The sequence below is a fragment of the Sorghum bicolor genome, chromosome 8 (assembly GCF_000003195.3).
Source record: "Sorghum bicolor cultivar BTx623 chromosome 8, Sorghum_bicolor_NCBIv3, whole genome shotgun sequence".
Taxonomy (NCBI): domain Eukaryota; kingdom Viridiplantae; phylum Streptophyta; class Magnoliopsida; order Poales; family Poaceae; genus Sorghum; species Sorghum bicolor.
The window spans coordinates 3,891,837-3,914,996 of record NC_012877.2 but is presented as its reverse complement, the minus strand read 5'-3'; the positions used below and the strand labels follow the sequence as shown (position 1 = coordinate 3,914,996).

Below are 23,160 nucleotides of genomic sequence, written 5' to 3'. Positions count from 1 at the left end.
TTGTTAACCAACATTTCCCCTTCCCCGCTTGTTGTCCATCACTCGACTTCTGACTTTGTTGCAATGGTGTGGACTTTCTCTCGTGAGTAGCGGTCTATCACTCGATTTTATTGTAGCACAAGTGTAAATTATAATGGGATTAATCCAATGTGATTGTTTATATAGGTTTGAACTAGTTTATTCCATTATAATTTACAATCAATGTTACATTTCTATTTTGTTGTAAAACTTAGCACCACTTTACACAAACGTTGCGTATGTCAATTAATATTTTTACACTAAGTATTAAGCAGAGATGAAAGCATAGCAAATATATTCCTTTTTATTAACTTAGTTCCTAAACAAATTTAAATAAAAAGATTAAACAAAAAAGTTTTAGATCTCTTTGAGTAATACAACTTGATTTGGGTCATTTATCCATCCAAGATCATTTGAAAAATTTTAAAAAAAATGAATTTCAAAATCATTAGTCTTAAAATAAAATTAAGTCTCCCTATGACTTCAAAAGAAAATTGTCAACTATAAAATATATCTTCGAGTACTACAACTTTTGTTTAAGTCATTTCTTCAATACTTCAAAAAATAAAAAATAGTGAATTTAAAAATCTAAATCTTTAAACAAAATTTTAAACACTAAATGATTTAAAAAAATAATAAATTATAAAGTTGTAGATCCCTTCTAGCGCGCAACTTTGGTTTATATCTTTTCTCCATAGGTTATTTAGAATACTCAAAAAATTGAACTTCAAATCTAAAAACTTTAAACAGATTTTTCGTGCACCAAATGAATTCAAATGGTAAGTTGTTAACTGCAATGTTTTAACTACGAAGTTTTTCTTCGTCTGACTTATTTTTTAAAAGTTGTTAGTTTTACTATAATTTACTTATTTTTGGAGATGACTAGAGTTTTATCTGTTTCTAGAAATGTCTCCATTTCTAAAAGTGGTTTGGCAAACCGCACTACCCCTAAAATAGTATTTTTAGCTAGACTGTCTTTAAAAATCAATTTGTAAAGATGGATTGGCTCATAAACCATTTTTATAGCCCCCTTTTGATTGAACAATCTGTACCAAAAATACTTTGTTGCTAAAAGTTCATCTCTACTTCTCTAGTACACTGGGATCTGTTGCACGTGAGAAGCTAAGCGGTGAGCAAAATTTTGTGCCTATGCTTGCGATAGACATCCGCCGCCCAATATTCCACCGCAGGCATCTTCTCAAAAGGATCATATCGGCCAATCAATGCTTGAAGTTTTGAATTTGAGTTTTGACAAGCGAAGGATAAGATCGCAGGCCGCCCAACCGCGCCCAGCCCACACAATATGATGAGTCTTTTAACTCTATGAAATTATAAAAGATCAAAATTACCTGTATGCTATACCCTTACACAAAACTTCTTTTCCCTACATGCCACATCCATCAATTTCAAAAGTTCTCCTATACTTTTGCACAAAACTTCTTTTCCCTACATGCCACTTTCATCTATTTGCCTGTAATAACAACTAAGACCAGTGAAAAAGACATTTTTACCCTCACTTGTAGAATACATAAATATTTAAATTCTTTTCTCTAAAGCCATTGTGTTGTAAAAAAACATCAATTTTTCTCTATATCATTAAAAAATCACCATAACAGCTTATATGTCTGCACATAAAAAGTTCTAATAAATTTGCAATACATTCAAAAAAATCAATAATTATGATAACCAAAATAAGTATTTAAATTAAATACATTCACACATAAAAGGTTCAAATTTATCATCGTTATGCATTTTTCATTTTAGCAAAAACTGGATTTTTCATTTTTCAACAAAACTGAATTTACTATTTTAGTATTTTTCTACTATTTACTATAGATTTTCAAAATTTAAATCAATTACATACATAATGAAAGAAAAAACAAAAACCCGAGATAAGGATCTACACACGGCCAGCTGCCCCACGCCTTCCTTCGCCACGAGTTCTAGGGTTTGTCTTTAGGTGGTAAACAAAAAGCTAACAAGAAGCCCGAGATGAGGATTGCGTGACAGGCAAAAAAGTCATTTCGCATCGCATCTAGTTGACACCTTTAAAATTAAACAATAGAGTGACTAAGCAAAATTTGGCGATGAGTTCAAAAGCAAAGTTGTAGATCTTGTCAAGGTGTACAACTATGGTGTTTTGAGTTTTTGAAGTTCCAATGCAAAATTTAAAGTAAATTTGAAAATACAGATTTTCAGAAATTGTCCCCTTTTCAATTTGAGCTTTAATTCAAAATCTATTTGGAATTTTGAAAGGTGACCAAAATAAAAGTTGTAGAGCTCATCAAGATGAACAACTTTTATTTTGGAAGTTTTCCAAGTTGTTGAGTAAAATCAAAAGTAATTTTAGAATTTCTGTTCTGACCTAATTCAAATTGGATTTGCCACCAATTTGGAATTTGAATTTAAACTGTTTTACACAAATTCATACTCTTCCACTCAAAGTTGGCTCTGGGTCCTTAAATAAGTTTTGTAGAGTTTAAAATTTTGAACAAACTTTGTTTTAACCAAAATTTGACTTCTACTCAAAATTTTGGAGTAATGTTTAAAAGAAGACAAAGGGGGGGATAAGCTCGGCTACAGTGGCAGTTGAGGTTCACGAGCGCCTCTGCCACCGGCTCCAGCGGCGAAGGCCATCGCATGCGCGCGTGCGAGCACACAGCTACTTGCCTGCCTGCATCACCAAGCTACATGGACGCCCAACGCTTCTTCTCCTCGCCTTTTGAGCACTCCCCGCGGCCGACCTCGAGCTCCCTTGCCTCTGCGACCGAGAACCTCCAATGAAGCTCCCTTGCGAATAAACCATGCACGCGCCGTCTCTGGCAAATTTGAGCTCCCTACCATCTTTGTCACGCTCTTGCGAACCCAACGCACACCCAGGAGCACTCCCTGCCCCATCCAATCGCCCAGACGTCTTCCTTCTTCTCCAACTCCGGCCAACTGCCGCCGTGAGCCTCTTCTTCGTGGTTGGGCTATCCCAGGAGGTATCAAGTCGTGTTAAATGGTGTTAGAGCTCCACCTCGCTATCCCGCAGCTCATGCGCTCGCTCTTTTTTCTTGTCCACGAGCAGGTTCGTCGGAACGACATCGCCAAGCCCGGAGCGCCCGCTCGAAGGAACCGCCATCGTCGCTAGCACCCTAGGCTACTTCTCCGACCTTGGTGACATGAGCACCATGCTCCTTATCCCTCTTGGAAGCTCTCTAAAGCATTAGTTCGCGCTCTACCGAGCTCTCGCGGCCGGTCTACGAGCGACCAATGCCGCCGTCCGCCATGCGCGTGGCCAGGGTAGGGAGAGAGAGGTAGAGCGTCCGTATGGAGGGTCAATGGGGGCGCAAGGGAAAGGCGAAGCCATTGCACCTCTCTGCATGGGCTGAGACCTCGCCGACGGCGTGCTTGAGCGCGGCCGGATCCGTCGCGCGAGGTGAAAGAAGCAGTTGATGGGTGGGGTCCCCCGTCAGCTCCATCACCTTTTCGTGAGCAGGGAAGCGTCCGTGGCCCTGAGAATGATAAATAATTTTCTGGCGCTTTTGACTACGACCAGAAAAAGAGGAAGACATAGCCTTCTTTTTGGCTTCCTTGTGTTCTCTATTTTTCGCTGACTGAGGACCCCACCCGTCAGCTGCTTCTTCCACCTCGCGCGACGGGTCCAGCCGCGCTCAAGCACGCCGTCGGCGAGGTCTCAGCCTAAGCGAAGAGGCGCAACGGCTTTGCCTTTCTCTTGCACCCCCGTTGATCCTGCCTACGGACGCTCTACCTCTCTCTCCCTACCATGGCTACGCGCATGGCGGACGACGGCACTAGTCGCTCGTAGACCGGCCGCGAGAGCTCGGTAGAGCGCGAACTAATGCGTTAGAGAGCTTCCAAGAGGGCTCACGTCACCGAGGTCGGAGAAGTAGCCTAGGGTGCTAGCGACGATGGCGGTTCCTTCGAGCGAGCGCTCCGAGCTTGGTGATGTCGTTCCGGCGAACCTGCTCGTGCACAAGAAAAAAGAGCGAGCGCATGAGCTGCGGGATAGCGATTAGCGAGATGGAGCTCTAACACCATTTAACACGGCTTGATACCTCCTGGGATAGCCCGACCATGAAGAAGAGGCTCACGGCGGCAGTTGGCCGGAGTTAGAGAAGAAGGAAGACGTCCGAACGATTGGATGGGGCGGGAAGTGCTCCTGGATGTGCGCTGGGTTCGCAAGAGCGTGACGAAGATGGTACGGAGCTCAAATTGGCCAAAGACGACGCGTGCAGGGTGTATTGGCAAGGGAGCTTCGTTGGAGGTGACACGTAGGGAAAAAAAATTTATATGATAGTACAAGAGAACTTCTAAAATTTCTAATGGCGTACCAATCATTTCAATCTTTATAATAGCACATAGGTAAAAGACTCCAATATGATCCAAGTTATGGATTGCAGCCCATGTGAGAGGACCAAAGGGGTAATGGGCCAGATGCAATTTTTAGCTTTCTTAAAAATCAATATAACCTTATTATTTATTGTAATCTCTCAAATTATTTAAGATTTAACCCTTTCAAGAAAAAATAAGTTTAACGAGAGGGCATTCACAATGCAGACTCTATTATAGAGTCCAAAGTTATTTATTACCTCGAACAATGTGGATTTAGAGTCTAAATAAGACTTGGAGTCTTTTTTTTCTACTTCTTTCTTCAATAAATATGCTGCCACATCAGCAAAATATCATAAATAATATGTAATTAATTGTCTTGGACTCTATGATAGTCTTGCATTGTGAGTGCTCTTAGACTAGGGCCTTGTTTAGTTCCGAAAAAAAATCGGATTTCGCTATTGTAACACTTTCGTTTTTATTTAAAAAATATTATCCAATCATGAAACAAGATTAAAAGATTCGTCTCGCGATTTACAGACAAACTGTATAATTAGTTTTTGTTTCCGTCTATATTTAATGCTTCATGTATGTGCCGCAAGATTCGATGTGACGGAGAATCTTGAAAACTTTTTAGATTTCGGAACGAACTAAATAAGGCCTAGTTTTAATGATGGGTTTTATTACCTGCATATAAAAAAAGCAGTGCTCGCAATAGACAAAAGGCAAGATGATATGTATATTGTATTCTATATATAGAAGAGACAGCCATGGTCATGTGTATCCATACAGTGATACAGATGTCATAGCAAGGCTCAACCGAAACAGTTCCCAACTAGGCTATGTACGACCCAGTGAAGGGCGGTCATGTGGCTACCTTGCAAGTGAACAACTGGAGGAGAGTGAAGTGCTCTTTTTTCCTTTTGGAACATGCTAGGCCCCTGTTGGCTTGGCCTAACAATGATACTAGTACTATATTATATTAAGCCTTACAATAAGGAGGAAATCTAATCTAATGCTATGCTAGGCTTAGAATAGCGAAAGCGAGAGGTGGTGTGCCTGCGCTTTCAGCTGCTCGTTCGTCTCTTTCAGTGAAAGATACTCCTTCATCACCACGTCCTTCTCCTGCATATACATACACACACGTAATTAATTAATTAATTAAACACACACAATCCGTTGGTACACGAAAGGTACTTAATTACAACACGTACGTATACGTACAGCATATATAGAGCTAGTGCCAGATCTGAGCGCTCACCTTTTTCATGGTCTCGTTCTGCGACGACAAGTCTGCAACTTTCCTTGCCAGTTCATCTCGAATCGCCTAGAAACAATAATACAGCAAATCAAAGCACACAAAAGCTTCAGTTTTTATTTAGTAATCACATCACTTGTGCGTGCGTGAAATCAATCTTCCAGGATCCTCGTGTACCAGCTAGCTACACTGAATTGTGAATTCTGCAGGAGGATCATGCAGATGGAGATGGGCATCATGAGTTCATGACGTCACCTGACGGCGGAGGATGGTCTGCCGCGCCGACTCCCGGTTGGCGAGCACACGCCGCAGCCGCTTCTCCTCCTTCTCCGCCTGAAATTATTATTGGAATCAATCAATCAATCAATCGGTGCACCCAGATATGATCGACGACGGCCCATACAACTAATTAATAACAAACGGCAAGCACTATTAGTCGCCGGCGGCGGCGGCGGCAAGCTAGTCATTACCTCGGTGAGCATGTGCCGGGGCCGGGGCCCGTGATGAGCAGCAGCACCGGAACCACCGGGCGCGGCGGACGGGCGGCCGGCGCTGGAGCTGCTGGAGCAGGACGGTGACTGGTGGACGCCGACCCTGCCGAGCTGGAGGCTCAGCCTCGTGCTCGCCATCTCCTCGTCGTCAGTCATCTGCACGGCGCTACTGCCCGCAGCCATGTCGGCGAGCGCCAGCGCGGCGCCGAGCTCGACGTCGGGCGTGACGATGCCCCGCCGGCATTGCCGCCGCCGCTGCTGCCCGTCGCCGCCGTCGGACATGGGATCGGTCATTCGGTCCTACTACTACTAGCATCAGAAGAGGAAGGAGGGCGCGCGGCAGGGTCGGTGGTGTGGGTGGGTCTGGTCTGCTGGGTGCCAGTCGTGTACGGCGGCGGGGAAGGGTCGCGGTCGCAGCTCATCAGATATATAGTCCTACACTGTAGGAGACGAGACGACTACTCCTGCCTCCTGCGCGGCGTCTGGCCGGTGGCGCGCCGCCACGTCGCGGGCGCCGCGGCACCCACAGCCACAGGACGTGGCCGGGGAGGAGGGTACGCGTGGACGGAGAGGATCAGAGGACACGTGGGGTGCCTGCCTCTGCCTCCTCGTGCGCGGGCGCATGCAGGGCAGGGGAGGGGAGGGAGCTCCGCAGCAGGCGCCAGGCGCATGGGCGGTCCACCACCATCCCCACCGCCTCGGGGACGGGGACCGAGACCGAGAAGGGATGAGGAGGAGACGCTTGGGCTTGTCGCGGTGGTGGGCGCCCACGTGTCAGCGGTTCTGTCGTTTTGGCCTTCTGGGCCTGGAAGCCAGCGTAGCGTACTAGTCCTACGTTGGCTGGTGGCGTCGCTAGCCAAGTGACACGTCTGCCGCCGCTGTGCACTGCTGCCCGAGCACTCGGCCGTTCGGCGAGAGGATCGATCCATATGGCCTGTCACGACACGGCTAATAAGCGAGGGACAGCCGACCGAGGAGGTTCCTTGTGTGTGTGTGCGCCTATCATCACAATGACATCCTTTTTCACAAGTGTCAAATTTCAGAGTTGCATGCAACTAAGGTATCCAATTTTTTTTATAACATTTTTAACAATATAACACTTTTTCTTGTATTTGTTAATTATTGTTGAACTATGGACTAACTAGAATTAAAAGATTCGTCTCGTAAATTGTAGATAAACCGTGCAATTAGTTATTATTTTTTATCTATATTTAGTGTTTCATGTATGTGCCACAAGATTCGATATGATGGAAAATTTTGAATTTTTTTTTTGGATTTTGAGGTGAACTAACCAAAGGCCTAAATGTATAGATTAACTGAAATTGGTCAAAAGTATCAAATTTTAAATTGGCTGCGTGGAACACATTCTTATTAACATGAAGTAAATGTAGGCGCTAGATTTGGATTTCTAATACGTATAGCTAGAGTGATGCACGTCTTTCTCTCTGGGGTAATTGGGGTACCCAAAGTTTATCCAGTTCAACTCGTATAAATTGCAAACCAAAAAAGGGATAGAAAGGAAATACTCTTTCCCCACCATGACAGGAAAGTCATTCTAGTTTTTTGGTCTAAGTCGGGCTATCTAAAGTTCGATTAAACTTATATGGAAAGGTGTCTATATTTACTTGTGTAGTAATTAATAAGTACCATTGAATATGTCAAAAAAATATACTTTTAGTCTTTTTTTAAGAACTATTATACAATACAACACATACACTCATAACCCATGCACACTTTACTCCTATGAGCATCTCCAAAGGATTAAGCCGTCCATGAGATTAACGAAGTCATCATAGCCTCATAGGTGACTCACTATTAACGGGGACATCGTAATCACTGAAAGCATATATAAGCATTTGTGTCAAGTCGAGGACTTGAATCTGGATAGGTAGATTCTACTACAAAAGACCTAACCAGCTAATCTATGATCAGTTGACATTAAGAGGTTGTTTTATTGGAGGCCTATCAAGCAACTCGTCGGTTCCTAGCCCAAACAGCAATCTCAACCTAGGCCTCTAAAATTGGATCCATGGACCAAGCAATTTGTCTGGGCTTAAACCAAACAGTCCTTGGCATGTGACATGTTTGATACACCAGCTACTAGCATGGGGAAGGTTAAAGGGATCTCATCATATATAGTTGGGATGATCCATGAGTCAGCGTGTGATGCCTAGATATGAAAAGGAAACATCCAATACCCGGCTACTAAAAGCTTGATAAACTGTAGTTAACTTGTACATCCAATACGAAAGTCTTCATGGAAGGAGAAGTCCTAGGAAAATAATCAAAACTCTGAGAAAAGGTCACTTCTTGGAGTCGGATTAATTTGCGGTATATAAATTTGCTAGATGCCAACGGCGACCATCTGCATAGAGGGAGTCGGATTAAGTGTGTTTCCAGTTCTTCTGAAACATTATTTACAAATTTAAGAGCATACCTCACTGCTTGAGCCTTGAATGCACACCAGATTCTGTTCACTAAAAAGTTGATTTATTGTGATAGAAAGACACTGCTGACTGACAGAAAAAATACGGCTTACAAGATAAACAAACAAAGATGGATGCAAGCTCAGCACGACTTAGCAAACAGGGCATCCTCAGTTATTGATAAATACGACTTATCAAACAAAAGATGGATAGATTTGGAGCTCTGCTCTTTATTGCTTGCAGCTTATTACAATTTGTAACCGAACACCGATAAGTGGGCTTAAGGCAAGGTATATTCAGACAAACTATCTCAGGCAAGGTATCTTCAGACAAACTATCTCACGGCAATAACTGAGGTGCAAGGATTCCATATAAGGAATTTGAAAGAAGGCATGTGAGCTCATCTCCTTTAAAATACACACAAAAAAGAAGAAGTCTAATTTCGTCGGGCATCTGAAGCAACCAAGACGGGATGAAAGGTGCATTCCTCTAGAGAAACATAACCAAGGGAGTCTGCAATTCTGCGTAGCCATTTGATAAAATTGAGCATGGGAATTTAAACTTCTTCCCGGTGATATTTTGAGCCAGAGTAAGCGTGAGTTCGTCAATCTGTGGTGGTACTGGTACCTCGCATTTTGATTTGGAGTATTCAAAAGTTCAAGTACCTCGCATTTTGATTTGGAGCATTCAAAAGTTCAGGTGTCTTCAAGTTACTGCCCAAGTTCTTCTAAAGTTTGATGAGTGGTCCCCTTTGAAATGCAAACATCCTTTTATTTTCTGCTCTTTTCTGTAAAAACGAACTGATTCATATGATTTCGTTGAAAAAAAAAACCCTCCGTTCTAAAAGAGCCCTAAACCTGAATTGGAAGAAGGATGTGCTCAATAACACATTTTTTTTTCTTTGAGCTAACTTATGCTGTGCGTTCACATGCTCTCCGGCAAACATTACGACTTACGAACATTACAAGCATCTCATCCAACAACCAAATTCGTCCCTGGTAAGAGTTTGATGATACCTACAAACTGTGCATGAGTTTGCAAGGAAGTCATGATATGTAACAGATGAACAATATCTTCCTACCAGCAACAGGAGATGGCAAGAAGACGTTTCTAGCACCTCAGCAGAGGACCACAATCAAGTCCTATAGCATGATAGCAACAACACCGGCAAACAGAAAGATTCCATGACAGATCACAGATCTCGCATCAAAGTCTGGGCCAACAAGAAGAGCAGCATTAAGGAATTCCCAGATGGGCCTCCATTCCTCGCTTTCAAAAGCATTCATTCCGAAAGTGATACAAGTGTACAATCTCAAAAATTAACCGTTATGTTCATGATGCCTGATCGACATCACTAGATTACGGTTCACAGCACAGCAACAGTAATCATTTTGGGTATCATTGTCGCAATCATACAGTACAACAAAAGATCAGTAAATAGAGCATCACTACAAATAGTACAAAATACATACATGGGGGAAAAACTTGAAAGCTGAGCAGTTGTGTGCACACGTAGCACATGAGCTATACACGGCTCAGAACTGCAACCACCAAGGTATGGGCGTGTATGGTCATGAAGCAGCATATCTCATGCATATATTCCCAAACATGAAGATGAGGCCATCACATATTGAAACAACCCTCCACCCCCAACAACAACAACTCTGAAATACACGGAAGTTGGAGATCTATGAGATTGCATGAGCAAACCATTTCATTGGGCCTGGGCCGTGGTCCCCTCAAAGTTCCATCACTATGCAACATACAGTACAGAGCCTTTTAAATTCTGATGATAACAGGATGAAAGCATCCAAGGCTATTATTCTGTACCAAAGGAGATGAGCTGGACCAATTCAAATTGAAACTATGAGCTGGACACCCCATATGCTCATCAAATAATTTGAGGTCGTCGTCCCAGTACAGAATGGAAGATGCATTGCATATTCAGAACAGTTGGGTTCATAATGTAAAGCCAACAGGGCAAAGAAATTGATAAGCATAGTTGCATGACTGGCTCGAATAAAGGGAGATTACTAGATAGTAGTGGACCAAATCTTGCAAAGCGATTATGAATGGTTAAGCATAAAGGCAGTGTCACTTTCAGGTCGGCGTCAATTCCATGAACCACCAAAGCATTAGCCTAACATTTGCAGTAAAATAATGCATTTAAATGGGGAGTCGCTTTCTGCAATACTGTTCTCGTGATCATGATATCCGAGAACTGAAATGCCCAGTCAATCAAGTATATTCATACAGAACATGCAATTGAACCCACTCTAAATGATTATATATTTGGCAATGTACCCATGAAGGCGGCAAGTGCAAAACAGCCTGACAAACAAGTATAGCTGTCGATTTTAATCTTCAATACTGTTGTTGATTGTTATGCTTATTTTGTATTCACTAAAGATGTCTGTTTTATTTCACCAAATTTCAACAGCATGACTTTGTCATTATGTTGGAATAGTCTTCTGCTATAGCACGACTTCGTCATTGTGTTAGAATAATCTTCTGCTACAGCGTTACCCAATAACATAAGATATCATTCAGGAGCCTGGGCACAAGTGAATCATGCAACACTCAATAATTTGTTGGTGGCAACATGTCATTTTCAGAAATATAACAAACTCGTACTCACTAGTAAGAATCCTTAAGTCTTGCATAAAAAAACAAACAAACAAAGAATTCTTAAGTCTTAACATTAGCAACTTTTTGTTAATATAGTATTATCATTAAGTGGCATAAGGTTTTGAAATGTACCAAGCAAACAATTTTATCACACAGGACACGACAGCAAATGCATGTTAGCTGTATCTTGATTGAGATAATCCAAGGACTTTGGACACTTTGAATCTACAATCCATCACTGCGTTTAAATTATGGGACCATTTCATAAGTAGCACCACAGTTGCTGAGTTGCACAATGGCTGTCCCTGTACCTGAATAAAGGCATTATAGGGCAATGGATGCTGGGGATAAAATTAAGGTATGAACCCTTTTCAATCAACAAATGTTCTTCCACTATCAGCTTAATCTTTTTGACCTTGCACCAACTATTGCTGAAAACAAATATTCTTATTTTATGCATTTTTAAGATTTAAGATAAGCAATTTTTAAAAAGAGATAAACATATCTCTGTCAATTCATCACATTTCACCTTGAAGTTATTTATCTATAACCTATATATGAATACGATCTATGCTTAACAAATGAAGCCTGAAACAAAGCTAGCAACCAAGTTCACATTCATTTTCAGCTTTTATTGTGACTATGTTCAACATGAATGGAACTTGCTGACATACTACTTAGCACTGCATGGCCAATTTTGATATGCTTTGTTTCAGACTATAGAAACAGACCCACTTTATAGAAACAGGGGCGAAAAAAGCTTGCATCTCAAAGGTACATATTACCATTATTCAGTTGAATTTTCAGCATCAAAAGCTAGGAATGGAAACAGACTATAGAAACAGACCCACTTTAATTACAAGGTTATTATCAGAAGGGAACTAAACATCCCAGTATAGATTAATGAAGCAAATAATGGTATCCTTCCAAATTTAACAGTTTCAGATATTAATGGTAAGTTAAGAATTACAGATACAAGCTAGTAGCGTTGTTGACATCCATTTTGTGCATAAATCACTGAAACAAGCTCCCAAATCAGGTATTGACTCCAGGAAGCTCCCAAATCAGGCATTATTAGCAAGTAACAAGACACGAGAACCATAGAACTGGGCATGATTTATGAGAAACCGCCTCTCTTAGCCCATGTAATGTAATCTTTCCAATACACAGCATACGGATTGGAACAATTTTAAAGACCAAAATTTCCATATATATGTGATGGATCAACACGGTAATCATGTCCTCGCTCGTTCACCTCAACTCACCTCATGTTTTCCAACCCCTCTCTCGTCAGGGGAAGGTAAAGGAATCAAAGATGTTTTCCAACCCCTCTCTCGTCAGGTGAAGGAAAAGGAATCAAAGTAGCCGGACCACAAACACATCGGGAAACAAAATCGCGAAGGGGGAAAAAATGGTCAAAACTTTATCACGAAAGCGACGTGACGACTCGCCTCCGCCTCAGTCGACGAGGAAGCCCGTGCGGCGCAGGACGGCGTTGCGGACGCGGCGGAGGTCGCGGCCCTTGAGCGTCCTCCCAGCGCCCTCCAGCACCGAGCTGTGCGCGGCGGCGCGGCGCGCGACGATCTCGTGCGGGGGCACCACGGCCTCCCCGGTATCCTCCGCGCTGCCGCCCGCCCACGCGCCGGCGTGGGCCCACCTCCCCCTACGCGCGGGGTCCGACGGTATCCGCACCGGCGCCGACCTCGCCGCCATCGCGGAACCGGACCCCGCGGCGGTCTCCGGGACGTGGCGCGCGGCGGATCGGACGGGGCCCCCGACCCCGCCCACGGGGCCCGCGGCGCGCTTCTTCTTCTTGCCCTCGTCCTCCGGGAGCGCGGCGAGGAGGCCGAGCCCTACCGCGGACGAAGGGGTGGCCGGCCAGAGCACGTCGAGCTCGAGGAGGTCGCCGTCGGCGCCCGCAGCGGCCGCGGCGTGGGTCGGGACGGGCAGGGGTGGGCGGGACAGCAGGAAGCGGTCCATCGCGTCTGCTCCTGCTCCTGCTCCGGGGATCACCAGTACGGCGGATCTCCGGCGATGCGGCGGCGCTCCGGCATGGGAGGTGGAGGCGGGCTGGGCGAGCGCGAACGAGGGACACCGGCGAGGGGAGGCGGGCGCCGCGGCGGACCGGGTGCTTTGGGCTTATAGCGAGGGCAAGTTGTTTCCCGCTGTTTTGCATCTTGGCCCTTTAGCTTCCGTTGAATCCAATTCTCGTACCGCGGCTGCTTTTGCCTTTTTGACCAAAAACTGTATTCCAAACTGTATTGTGGACTCTTGTTCATGGGCTGAAAACAGTTTGGCCCATGTGTTATCCCCAAGAGAAGCCCAAAGTCCATTTATCTCTCGAATAAATCACCTCCCTCAATTTTTAAAATCATTCATTTTACCTTCCTGCCGGGTTATAGCTAGTTTCAAAGATAATTTTGTCTTTTTATTTTTTATTCATTTTATGACTAAGTTATATATATGATCTAATGAGTATAAAATTTTTATCATAGTTCAAGCATACAATAATAAGCCCACCATAATTGGACCATAGAAACAACATATATAAATTATTCTAACTAATTACAGAAAAAACATAAATTTAGAGCTACAATAAAATTTTTGCATTAAAGTATACTATATTATATATTTACTGTGTATATCTACTCATTGAGAGTCCAACAAAATTGAATTTTTAATTTTATGATTTTCCTGTGATTTATTATGGTTTTTTTAAAGATTCTTCAGAAATAAATAAAAAAGAAAAAGATAGAACCACCCTCCAAACCACTCGAGGGGGTTATTTAACTGGTTTTTTTAAAAAAAATTAAGGGATAGAATATCTAGTTTTATAGTTCAGGAGTGAAGTAGACTACACTAGATAGTAGAGGGAGTTATGTAGACTTGTGGCTGTGTTATAATGTATCATGTTTACTAAGGCTTTGTTTAATTCCCCATGGAATGCAACAAAATGCCACCTACTTTGGAATGAGAAATATAATGCCAAAAATTCCAGAGTTATATTTAGCTCCATTTAAAATACTAAAATTTTTAGGATTAGGTAGAGGTAGTGAAGACTCTTTTGAGGATTTTTAGCCTCTTGAGCCCAAAATGCAAAATAATAACTATTTTGCCAAAAAAATTAGATGATGTTTAGTTCTATTCTGCAAAATGGTGGGTTAAAACCTAAAATTTTTTAGCTCAAATTGGAAATTAAATGGGCCCTAACTCGAAAAGGTGAAGGGAAAAAATGTTTACGAACTTTTTTTTAGGGAAAAAATGTTTACTAACTCGCCAACGTTGTGCTGGGTAAAGGTGAATGAAAAAAATCGGTGCAGGGTAAAGGCGAATGGAAAAAAAAACGTGAAAGGGAGAGGCAAAAATAATCGGATAAAGTTTTTTTTTACAATAATCGGATAAAGTTAAATGAAGGAATCGGTGCAGGGTAAACGTGAATGAAAAAAAACGTGAAAGGGAGGGGGAAAAATAATTAAAGGTGGGAGGGGCAAAAAGATTTCCATTGCCGGGATTTGAACCCGGGTCGCCTGGGTGAAAGCCAGGTATCCTAACCGGACTAGACGACAATGGAACTGTTGCTTGTACCGTCCACAACATGTTATTTGAAGCATGGAATATTCTTGGTTAAGGCCAATGCACCTTTCAGACTTCCGTTATATACAAAGCTATTCTCATCTTCACTTCGTGTCCGTTTCAATCGTGAAGTCTCCAAGACAACACTTCACACAGAAAAGCGTTCAATCGAAAGGAATTAGTCAGATCTCATTGGTAGATCATGTTCCAAGTAGTTCCTTAGAGCATCTCCAAGGGCTTTGCAAATCAACTTTGCATTGCCCAATTTGCAAAAAAGAGTAGAAAACACCTCTCCAATGGCTTTGCAAATAAGATTTGCAATTTGGTAAGGTTTGCAAATAGAGATGGAAACTTTGCATATATGCAAACCTCCTCAAGGCTTTGCATTTGGGATTCGCAAGGAATTCGGTCCGCCACGTAGGCCGCTCGGTCCCCTCGCGCGAAATATTTTGGGCGGCATCGCGGTTGCCCGACTCGGCGTGCCAAAGGACTCCCGCGCGATTTATCTCCCCCCCGCGATCTCCCTCCGCCGCCGCCACGCGACTTCTTCATCGCGCGGCTTCTTCATCGCTCGGCTTCTTCATCGCTCGGCTTCTTCATCGCGCGACAGCTCCCTTCGCCGCCACCACACAACATCTTCATCGCGATCTGGCACTGCGCGCGAAATTTTTTGGCCGGATGGCGCGTGGGAAAAAATTTCGGGAAAGGACTTGATGAGAATGCAAAACGGTTGGAGATCCCCCCTTTGGGAACTTTGCAAACTCATTTGCAACTTTGCAAATCCCCTGAAATGCAAAGCTGAGAATGGAAAGCCCTTGGAGATGCTCTTAGTCGATAGAGAGGGAAAAAAAAGGCATACCCTCAAGCCTCTTGATGCCATGTTGCCTAGATCCAATCAGCTCAGTCATCTATGAGATATACCGATCGTTATCTGATTTATTTCTGGCATAGGAAAATCCTGGTGTTCTTTCTGCATTTGGCTTCCAAACAAACGTGTGTGCTCATCAGGTGATGATTGCAGCCAGTTAACACTGCAAGGCACAAGCCTCTTGTTCTGTTTCCTTGCACACAGATCACGTGTGCTGGAGTCGCCACACTTTGACCTGAATAAACACCCGTCGATGTTGCAACAAAACAGCAAAGCATTTTTTTTTGCAAATAAACTTGCAAAGCATCCAGTAACTACTGCAGAACGTAAGAGTGTAAGGCAATGTTCCTCCAAGAGCTAGGGCTGATATCCCTGAGAATCAAGGAAAGTTTAACAGAATCTTTTCAACAATGGATTCAGAGGCTACAGTAGAGCTTTGTAGTTACATGATCTTTTTCCTCTCCTTTTTTGTCTCTTGATTCTCCTTAACGTTTTTCCTTTAACTTGTACAAACTGTCTCCTTTTAGTTCAATAAAATTGACTGTAAGGGCTGAGGCCCTTCCAGTTTCAATCAAAAAAAACTACTGCAGAACGTAGGAAATGGCAGAGGTAGCAATGAAGGGAAAACCATAATCTTCCATTCCAATCTCAACAAACAATTTCTACCAGTTTCAAATCAGATATCAAATCAGGCTCGGTAACCACACTCTAGTTTCTACAATAGATAAACTACGTACGTACTACCAAATTAGCACACATCACTGGAACTTCCTGACCAACTCAAGTTTGCGAGCCTGGAAGAATTTGCAACGGCCTTTTCCGCTTGATTCAATCTCCTCAGTCTTCCTTTTGAAACCAGTAAAGCCTAGGCTTGAAAGCTTGACTTGTCGCTTGGTGCTTCCATTGTCAGTCCCATCTTCATCGACTTCATCAGACTCCCTTCATAAAATTACCATGTGGCAAAAACATAATAGCAATCAGAATCATGTCTTGCAGTTCACAAAACACACTAACAAAATTTGTTCACAAATGGGCATATAAAGGTTGCAAATTTGGACAGACCATGTAACCTCAACTGCATCCTTGAAGAAGGGCTTACAAGTTCCCCAACTAAAACGAACCAAAGTTGGGAAGCCAAATACTGGATGCTTGTGATCTTCTAACCATTGCTTAGTATCTGGGTCTGCACCATTAATTTGGATGTTCTTTAATGCCACAAGACAAGTCATATGATTACAGTTTGATAAAATCATTTACAATGAGGAATCAGTTACCTCCTGGATATCCTGATCCAGTTTTCATGTGCAGACTTAGAGCTGTTTCATCAAACACCCAGTTTCGCAAGGCTCTGTCCCTAGTGACCTGCAGTTGCACATCACAACTTTACAACTATGCAAGCCTATAAGAAAGTAGATACACAAGGAAATTTGATTAGCTAAATTACCTTTGCAACTATACTTGCTCCACTAACAACAGGGTAAAGGCTATCAGCTTTTTTGGCAACCACAAATTTGATTCCTGGAAACTTTTCTGTCAGCTTGATTCTATACTTTTCAGGATCTCCCACTGTATCTATATATACCTTTTCAAGAAGGAATATAATTACTAAAAAATGTGGTGAATAAAATAATCTTACAAGGATAGCCGCGCAATAAATCCTTTTGAATTCAAGAATATATGCTCGTACTTCTGCCAGTAGAATTCCCATGTCAAGAACTTTTCTAACAAGGCCCATGGCAGAGTTATGTGATATTTCATTCAGATTAACTTTTGACCTGAAACAATGGGACTATCAATGAACATAACAAGACCAAGTTTGAAGTTCAATATGTACGAAGGCCAGACATACTTCTTTAACATTTTAGCAGATAGATCCTTTGGGCATATAACATCCACTTCCCACCCAATAGAGCTATTGACCTTTAAACTTTCAAATAGCTCCTCTCTTTGTTCCTCCTTCAAGGTCTTTGAATCTGTTTGAAAAAGACAAGATCAATAGGCTACGCTCCATGGCCCATGGAAAGTAACATGTTCAACCAACTCTGCCGCTGAAACATCATAAGAAGGCATAATAACTACCAAAGTACCAAGACAGATTGAATATTTACCACTCCAAAGGTTGAATTCATGCAAGTATGCCACAGATAAACAGGAGATGTGTCAACAGTCAACTCTAATATGTCAGAAGCTGACAGGCTAAACAAAATTTGGAAAAGAATGATTTGGCAGTTTGCTACAAGATTAATGTACATGGAAGCACCTGCAACTCATGACTTCATTGAAAGTGATTGGAGAGGAGAATATTTGGCAGACAAGGGAAACAAGAGGATAACAATTAGCACCAACTAATCTGGTTGCACCAAGTTCCTGCCTTTTGTCTGGAAAAAAACCGTGATGTACCAAGAATAGCAAGTTCAATGTTCCTACTTCGTATCCCATGTTTGTCCTCCAGAATTTCAAAAGTTCATAAACATATGCATCAGGTCTTTAAAAGATATGCTAGCTTCTATCATGCAAAATCAACCAAAGTGCTTAACTACTGCCAGCATCTACTTAATGAATGAGCACAAATTGAACAAGGTCGCAAATTAACCTATCACAGATAATGTGTTACTACTTCGAAGCTACCTGATTTATCTATCTGACACAGGCTCAGTCACAGAACTATTCGGTGTACAATTGAACTAAATTACATATACATGTCTATCATCTGTAGAACTAAAACTACTCTGAGAATATTGACCTCTGCATCGCGACTAACACAACAATCAAGTAAATCAGCTTTAACAAGAAAAAGAAGATGTGAGTGAAGAAGACCTGCGAATTTGAGAGTGGAGAGAGTGTTATTGTAAGAGCGCGCGCAGTACATACATCCATACACCATAGGACCTGCACGAGCAGTAACAGGAAGTGAGTTTTGAAAGACTACATTTCTGCTCAAAACCTGCAAACCAGCGTCCTGCTCATGACTTTTTGCTGGGGAATGCGTTGAAACCAACTAGAACTTCAGGCAACATTGCACATTTCCATGAGTGCTCAACCTATTTCACTTTGGCCTACTGAATATCTGTGCAGTAAAACTCAAAAAGGTTTGAAGCAACAAAGCAAACATTGCGTATCAAGCGGTCAGAAGAGAGACAAGCGTTTACCAAGGACAGGGCCACGGCCAGCCTCGTCGATCCCCATGAGGCAGGGCTCCTTGGTAGCCCACTCCGGCACCGGTGCCGCCATTTCCACTGCGTTAGGGCAAAGCAGAGAGAAGGGAAGCGGATTGGAGGTCGCTGCTGCCGGATTAGGGGATGGAGCAGGGAGGAAAGGAAGTAGGAACTCACTCACCTCGCCGCGAACGGGCGGGATGTCAGTGTGGCGGCGGCGGCGGCGGCGCGCGTCGCTGCTGACCCGCCGCTTGGGCGTCGAGAAGCTGTAGCGGGGTTGCGCGCCTGCGGTGCGGGGCTCACCGTTGGACGTCGGCGGCGTCCCGCTCCGGCCTCCGGGGCTCGCTCCAAAAACTTGCAGCGCTTCTGCCTCGGGCCGGGCCAACCAGGCCGGTAGGAATGCATATGCATCGGTGAATACCACGGCCCACGGAGAAGAGGAAACGCCGTCAGAAACAATTGTGAAAGATTTTGACTTTCAGCGAGTACTATGTTGCATTACCAGATCAGTAAAGCCTTGAATGTTGTCGGATTCACCTCAATCGATATATGTTGAAGTGGATTGAGGTGGAATTTAATTCAAGTTCCACTCTAACTCATCACAATACATATGAATTGATACGAAATCGACTATATCCAAATAAGACCTAACATGTAGTCAACTCCTTGTAAAGAGACCTCATTGAATACTTCCTAGATTTTTTCCATAGCCCATCTGACCTGATCAGCACCATCAGAAAAGTGTTATTTCACTTAACAATTGAACCAGCTGGTCCCACTCCTCTCTTATAGCTCCCCAAAGATAGGTCTTCTGAAGGTTCCACTGGCCATCCACAAAAGCCTTAGCTACCTCAATGTTAGGAAGAGAAGCAATTTGGAACAACTTGTGGAAAGTAATCTTCAGGAGACAATCACCAACCCAGCAGTCCAACCAGAATCTCACCTTTATAACTCTACCTCTTTGATACCATTCTCTAACATCTAGCAAATCTCTCCAAAAATTGTGAGCCACCTCTCTATTGGATTTGGAAAATCACTAGTACACAAGAGCTCAAAGCCGGCGGTGGCAAAATCTTTACACATATGATTTTAGTTATTGTGCGCCTGTGTTGTAAAAATAGTACGGTCAGAGATAACAACCGCCTATGTTAATGATATAACACAGACGCTTAATGTAAAAAAAAACCGCCTATGTAAATCCTCTATTTACACCTCTCTATAAGTCGAAGCTTTTATTGATTGGCTCAAATCTATCTGGGTCCCTTAGTATAACCTGCTTCACAGCAGATGTTGAGAACATACCGCCTCTGTATAAGGTTCACATTTCTTTCAATTTGCCTCATTGTTGGCACAATCATTCCATTAGTCATTTAATCCTTGGGGTGAGGTTGAGTGCCTTCATACACAAACCTGTCTTCTGATGGGGTGGTTAGGGATACTGAGTGTTGGGTACAATCAATCTCTCCGTGACAAGCAGTTAACCATCCTCTTCCAAGAACGATATCAATCTCCATCGATTCCAAAACTGCAAGATTCCTACTTTGGATTGTTACTTGTTTCCAGTGTGATATATTTATGCTTACTTTGAATTGTTACTTTTGTCACTGGTTTCTTGGGCTTTGAGTGTTCCTGTCTCTTTTTTGAAGGAGGTCATGACCACTTGGTATGTTGTATATCAGGGTAGGAAGCCTGGTGGATACACCAGCTAGGCAAAGTGTGTTGTGTGGAGGTTGTTGGAGTAGAGAATAAGTTATACAAAGGGTTCAAATCACTGGAAGAAGATGAAGCTTCTTTGAAAAAAATTCTAAAGCTGTTCGTCTACTATATTATATGCTTACTACAAAATTAGATTTTTTATTTTATGATTTTTCTATAATTTATTATAATTTTTCAAAGATTTAGTCAAAATAATGAAAAATGGGAAAAGACAAAACCACCTTCACAGTAGCAAACTCTAGGAAGGTAAAATACATGGTTTAAAAATTAAAGAATATGATTTGCTCGGTTTTGTAGTTGAGGAAGAAAAAGTGGACTTTCATAAAAATTGATGGAGGAAAAGTAATACTTTTTCTTCCAAGAAAGAAGAGGGCTTTGGGTTGGGCTTCGCGGTTCCTTGCTGTAAATGGGCCGTTATATGGAGTCCGGGACGGACTCGTCCCGAACTAGAGGCCTGGCTGTGGCTGTTGTTTTCCTTTTTCCCAAGGAGAGTCCCTGTTCCGACACGGCGCGGCACCGCGTGACCATGACAGAGTAGGACACGTAGTTTTTTTGCTCCCAAGAACGACGGCTTATATATATTGGATGGATGGAGGCTTGGTCGCAGCAATTTCACCTTCCAAAATCCTAACACCAACAGGAGGAAGGGCGGCGGCACATGGAGATGGAGCGCAGAGGAGGCAAGCGTCCGAGCACGGCCGACGACGAGGAACAGATCGCGCGCCCGTCAAGCAAGCGTCCCCCCGTACCGGGCCACCGCTGAAGAAGAAGACGACGCCGCCGGCGAGTTTGGCAGCGCCGAGTACCAGCGCCGCAGCTGGAATGCGCTGAGGAAGAGCATTACCGGCCTCGTCAACAAGGCGACCGCCGCCAACGTCCGGCACGTGGCGCCGGAGCTGCTCGCCGAGAACCTGGTGCGCGGGCGCGGCCTCCTCTGCCGCGCGCTCCTCAGGTCCCAGGCGGCGTGCCCGGACTTCACCGACGTCTTCGCGGCGCTCGCGGCGGTCGTGAACGCCAGGCTCCCCTGCGTCGGCCGGCTCCTCCTCGTCCGCCTCGTGCTCCGCGTCAGGCGCGCCCACGCCAGCGGCAGCAGCAGCAGCAGCAGGCACCACCACCAGCAGCTGGCGGCCGCCGCCAAGTTCGTGGCGCACCTGGTGAACCAGGGCGTGGCGCACGACCTGCTGGCGCTCGAGCTCCTCGCGCTCCTGCTTCTCGACCGGCCGACGGACGGCACCGTGGAGGTCGCCGTGGGCCTCGCCAGGGAGTGCGGCGCCGCGCTCGGCGAGTCGTGCCCGCGGGGGCTCGACGCCGTGTTCGACAACCTCCGCGCCATCCTACACGACGGCGACATCGACAAACGCATCCAGTTCATGATCGAGGATCTCTTTGCCATCCGGAAAGCGCGGTTCAAGGGCCACCCTCCCGTCCGGCCAGAGCTGGATCTCATCGAGGCAGACGACCAGGTGACCCACCAGGTGGAGCTCTCCTCCTCCCTCGACCACGGTGGCGATGAGCTCGATCCGGAGGTCCATCTTGACGTGTTTGAGCCCAGCCCTTCCTTCGCGCAAGACGAGGCGGCGTACGAGGACCTCAAGAGAACCATACTCGGTGCCGGAGACGAAAGCCTGGATCAGGATCAGGATCAGTGCAGCGACGACGACGACGAATCATCAGCAGGTGACGAGTCCGAAACCACCGAGCTGACCATCCGCGATGGCACCGACACCGATCTAATCAACCTCCGGCGGACCATATACCTCACGCTCATGTCGAGCGTCGCTTCCGAGGAAGCCGGGCACAAGCTGCTGTCCGTGGTGCGACCCGGCCAGGAGCTGGAGCTCTGCACCATGCTCCTCAAGTGCTGCAAGAAGGAGAAGGCATACACGAGCTACTACGGCGGCCTCGCCCAGCGGCTGTGCGCCACCGGCCGTGCGTACCAGGCAGGCTTCGAGGCCCGCTTCGCGGGGCACTACTCGGCAGCGCACCGCACGGCGACCGACGAGCTGCGCGCCACCGCCAGGCTCTTCGCGCACCTGCTGGCGGCCGACGCGCTCCCGTGGCGCGCCATCCTTGGGCGCGTCAGGGTCACGGAGCACGACGTACACCACGTCGTCGTCGCGCATCTTCGTCAAGATGCTGTTCCAGGACCTCGCGGAGCAGCTTGGGATAAGGGTGCTTAGCAACAAGATAAACGACGAGGACACCGCGGTGCGAGACGCCCTCTTCCCCAGAGATTGCGCTAAGAACACGCGCTTTGCCATTAATTTCTTCACCGCAATCGGTCTGGGAGGGGTCACCGAAACCGTCAGGAAGCTCATTGTGTAGTGGAGCAACTTTTTTTCTTACTTCTCGAGTTCTTGTGCAGGTCACTGTCTAATTCCAAATTCATTGTGTAGTGGAGAAACTTTTTTTACGGCAGGAATTGAGACATCGACTTAGTTTTTGCTCTTCCAAATTGGTGAATAAGATTAATGCTTTGCATGCACTATCGATCGAATTGCATCCAGTGGTGACTCTCTTAGAGTAATTTTCATCTGTCGATCATTTGCAAGTGATATCATTTGTTTTGTCCTGCTGTAGTAAGATTTGGAGCAGAAACCATGGAATTGATTCCACAATCATGTTTGGCTTGCCACCCTCTGAGATTCCATCCTGAATCCATGTGTCAGCTAGTCGTCTCTCTTTGCCAACA

General features: G+C 44.5%; 3 protein-coding genes, 1 non-coding gene and 1 pseudogene across 4 annotated transcripts; 1 reads left to right on the top strand and 4 right to left on the bottom strand.

Annotated features, from left to right (window-relative positions):
* Positions 5,274 to 6,512, bottom strand: LOC8079836 (G-box-binding factor 3). Its single transcript, XM_002441808.2, has 4 exons — positions 6,082 to 6,512; positions 5,867 to 5,944; positions 5,615 to 5,680; positions 5,274 to 5,478 (listed from the first exon to the last, which is right to left on the bottom strand). Exons 1-4 carry the CDS (start codon positions 6,394 to 6,396, stop codon positions 5,383 to 5,385), a joined length of 555 nt encoding a protein of 184 aa, XP_002441853.1. The 5' UTR covers positions 6,397 to 6,512; the 3' UTR covers positions 5,274 to 5,382.
* Positions 12,258 to 13,504, bottom strand: LOC8079835. The gene has a single exon (XM_002441807.2). The coding sequence runs from the start codon at positions 13,134 to 13,136 to the stop codon at positions 12,615 to 12,617; it is 522 nt and encodes a 173-aa protein (XP_002441852.1). The 5' UTR covers positions 13,137 to 13,504; the 3' UTR covers positions 12,258 to 12,614.
* Positions 14,654 to 14,727, bottom strand: TRNAE-UUC. Its single transcript has one exon. It is a non-coding gene; the product is annotated as a tRNA-Glu (tRNA).
* Positions 16,208 to 19,119, bottom strand: LOC8083727 (ribonuclease H2 subunit A). Its single transcript, XM_002441806.2, has 9 exons — positions 18,934 to 19,119; positions 18,747 to 18,833; positions 18,415 to 18,486; positions 17,447 to 17,570; positions 17,285 to 17,372; positions 17,042 to 17,179; positions 16,872 to 16,959; positions 16,660 to 16,780; positions 16,208 to 16,536 (listed from the first exon to the last, which is right to left on the bottom strand). The coding sequence occupies exons 2-9, from the start codon at positions 18,826 to 18,828 to the stop codon at positions 16,356 to 16,358; spliced, it is 894 nt and encodes a 297-aa protein (XP_002441851.1). The 5' UTR covers positions 18,829 to 18,833; positions 18,934 to 19,119; the 3' UTR covers positions 16,208 to 16,355.
* LOC110429750 lies at positions 20,173 to 22,953 on the top strand (annotated as a pseudogene).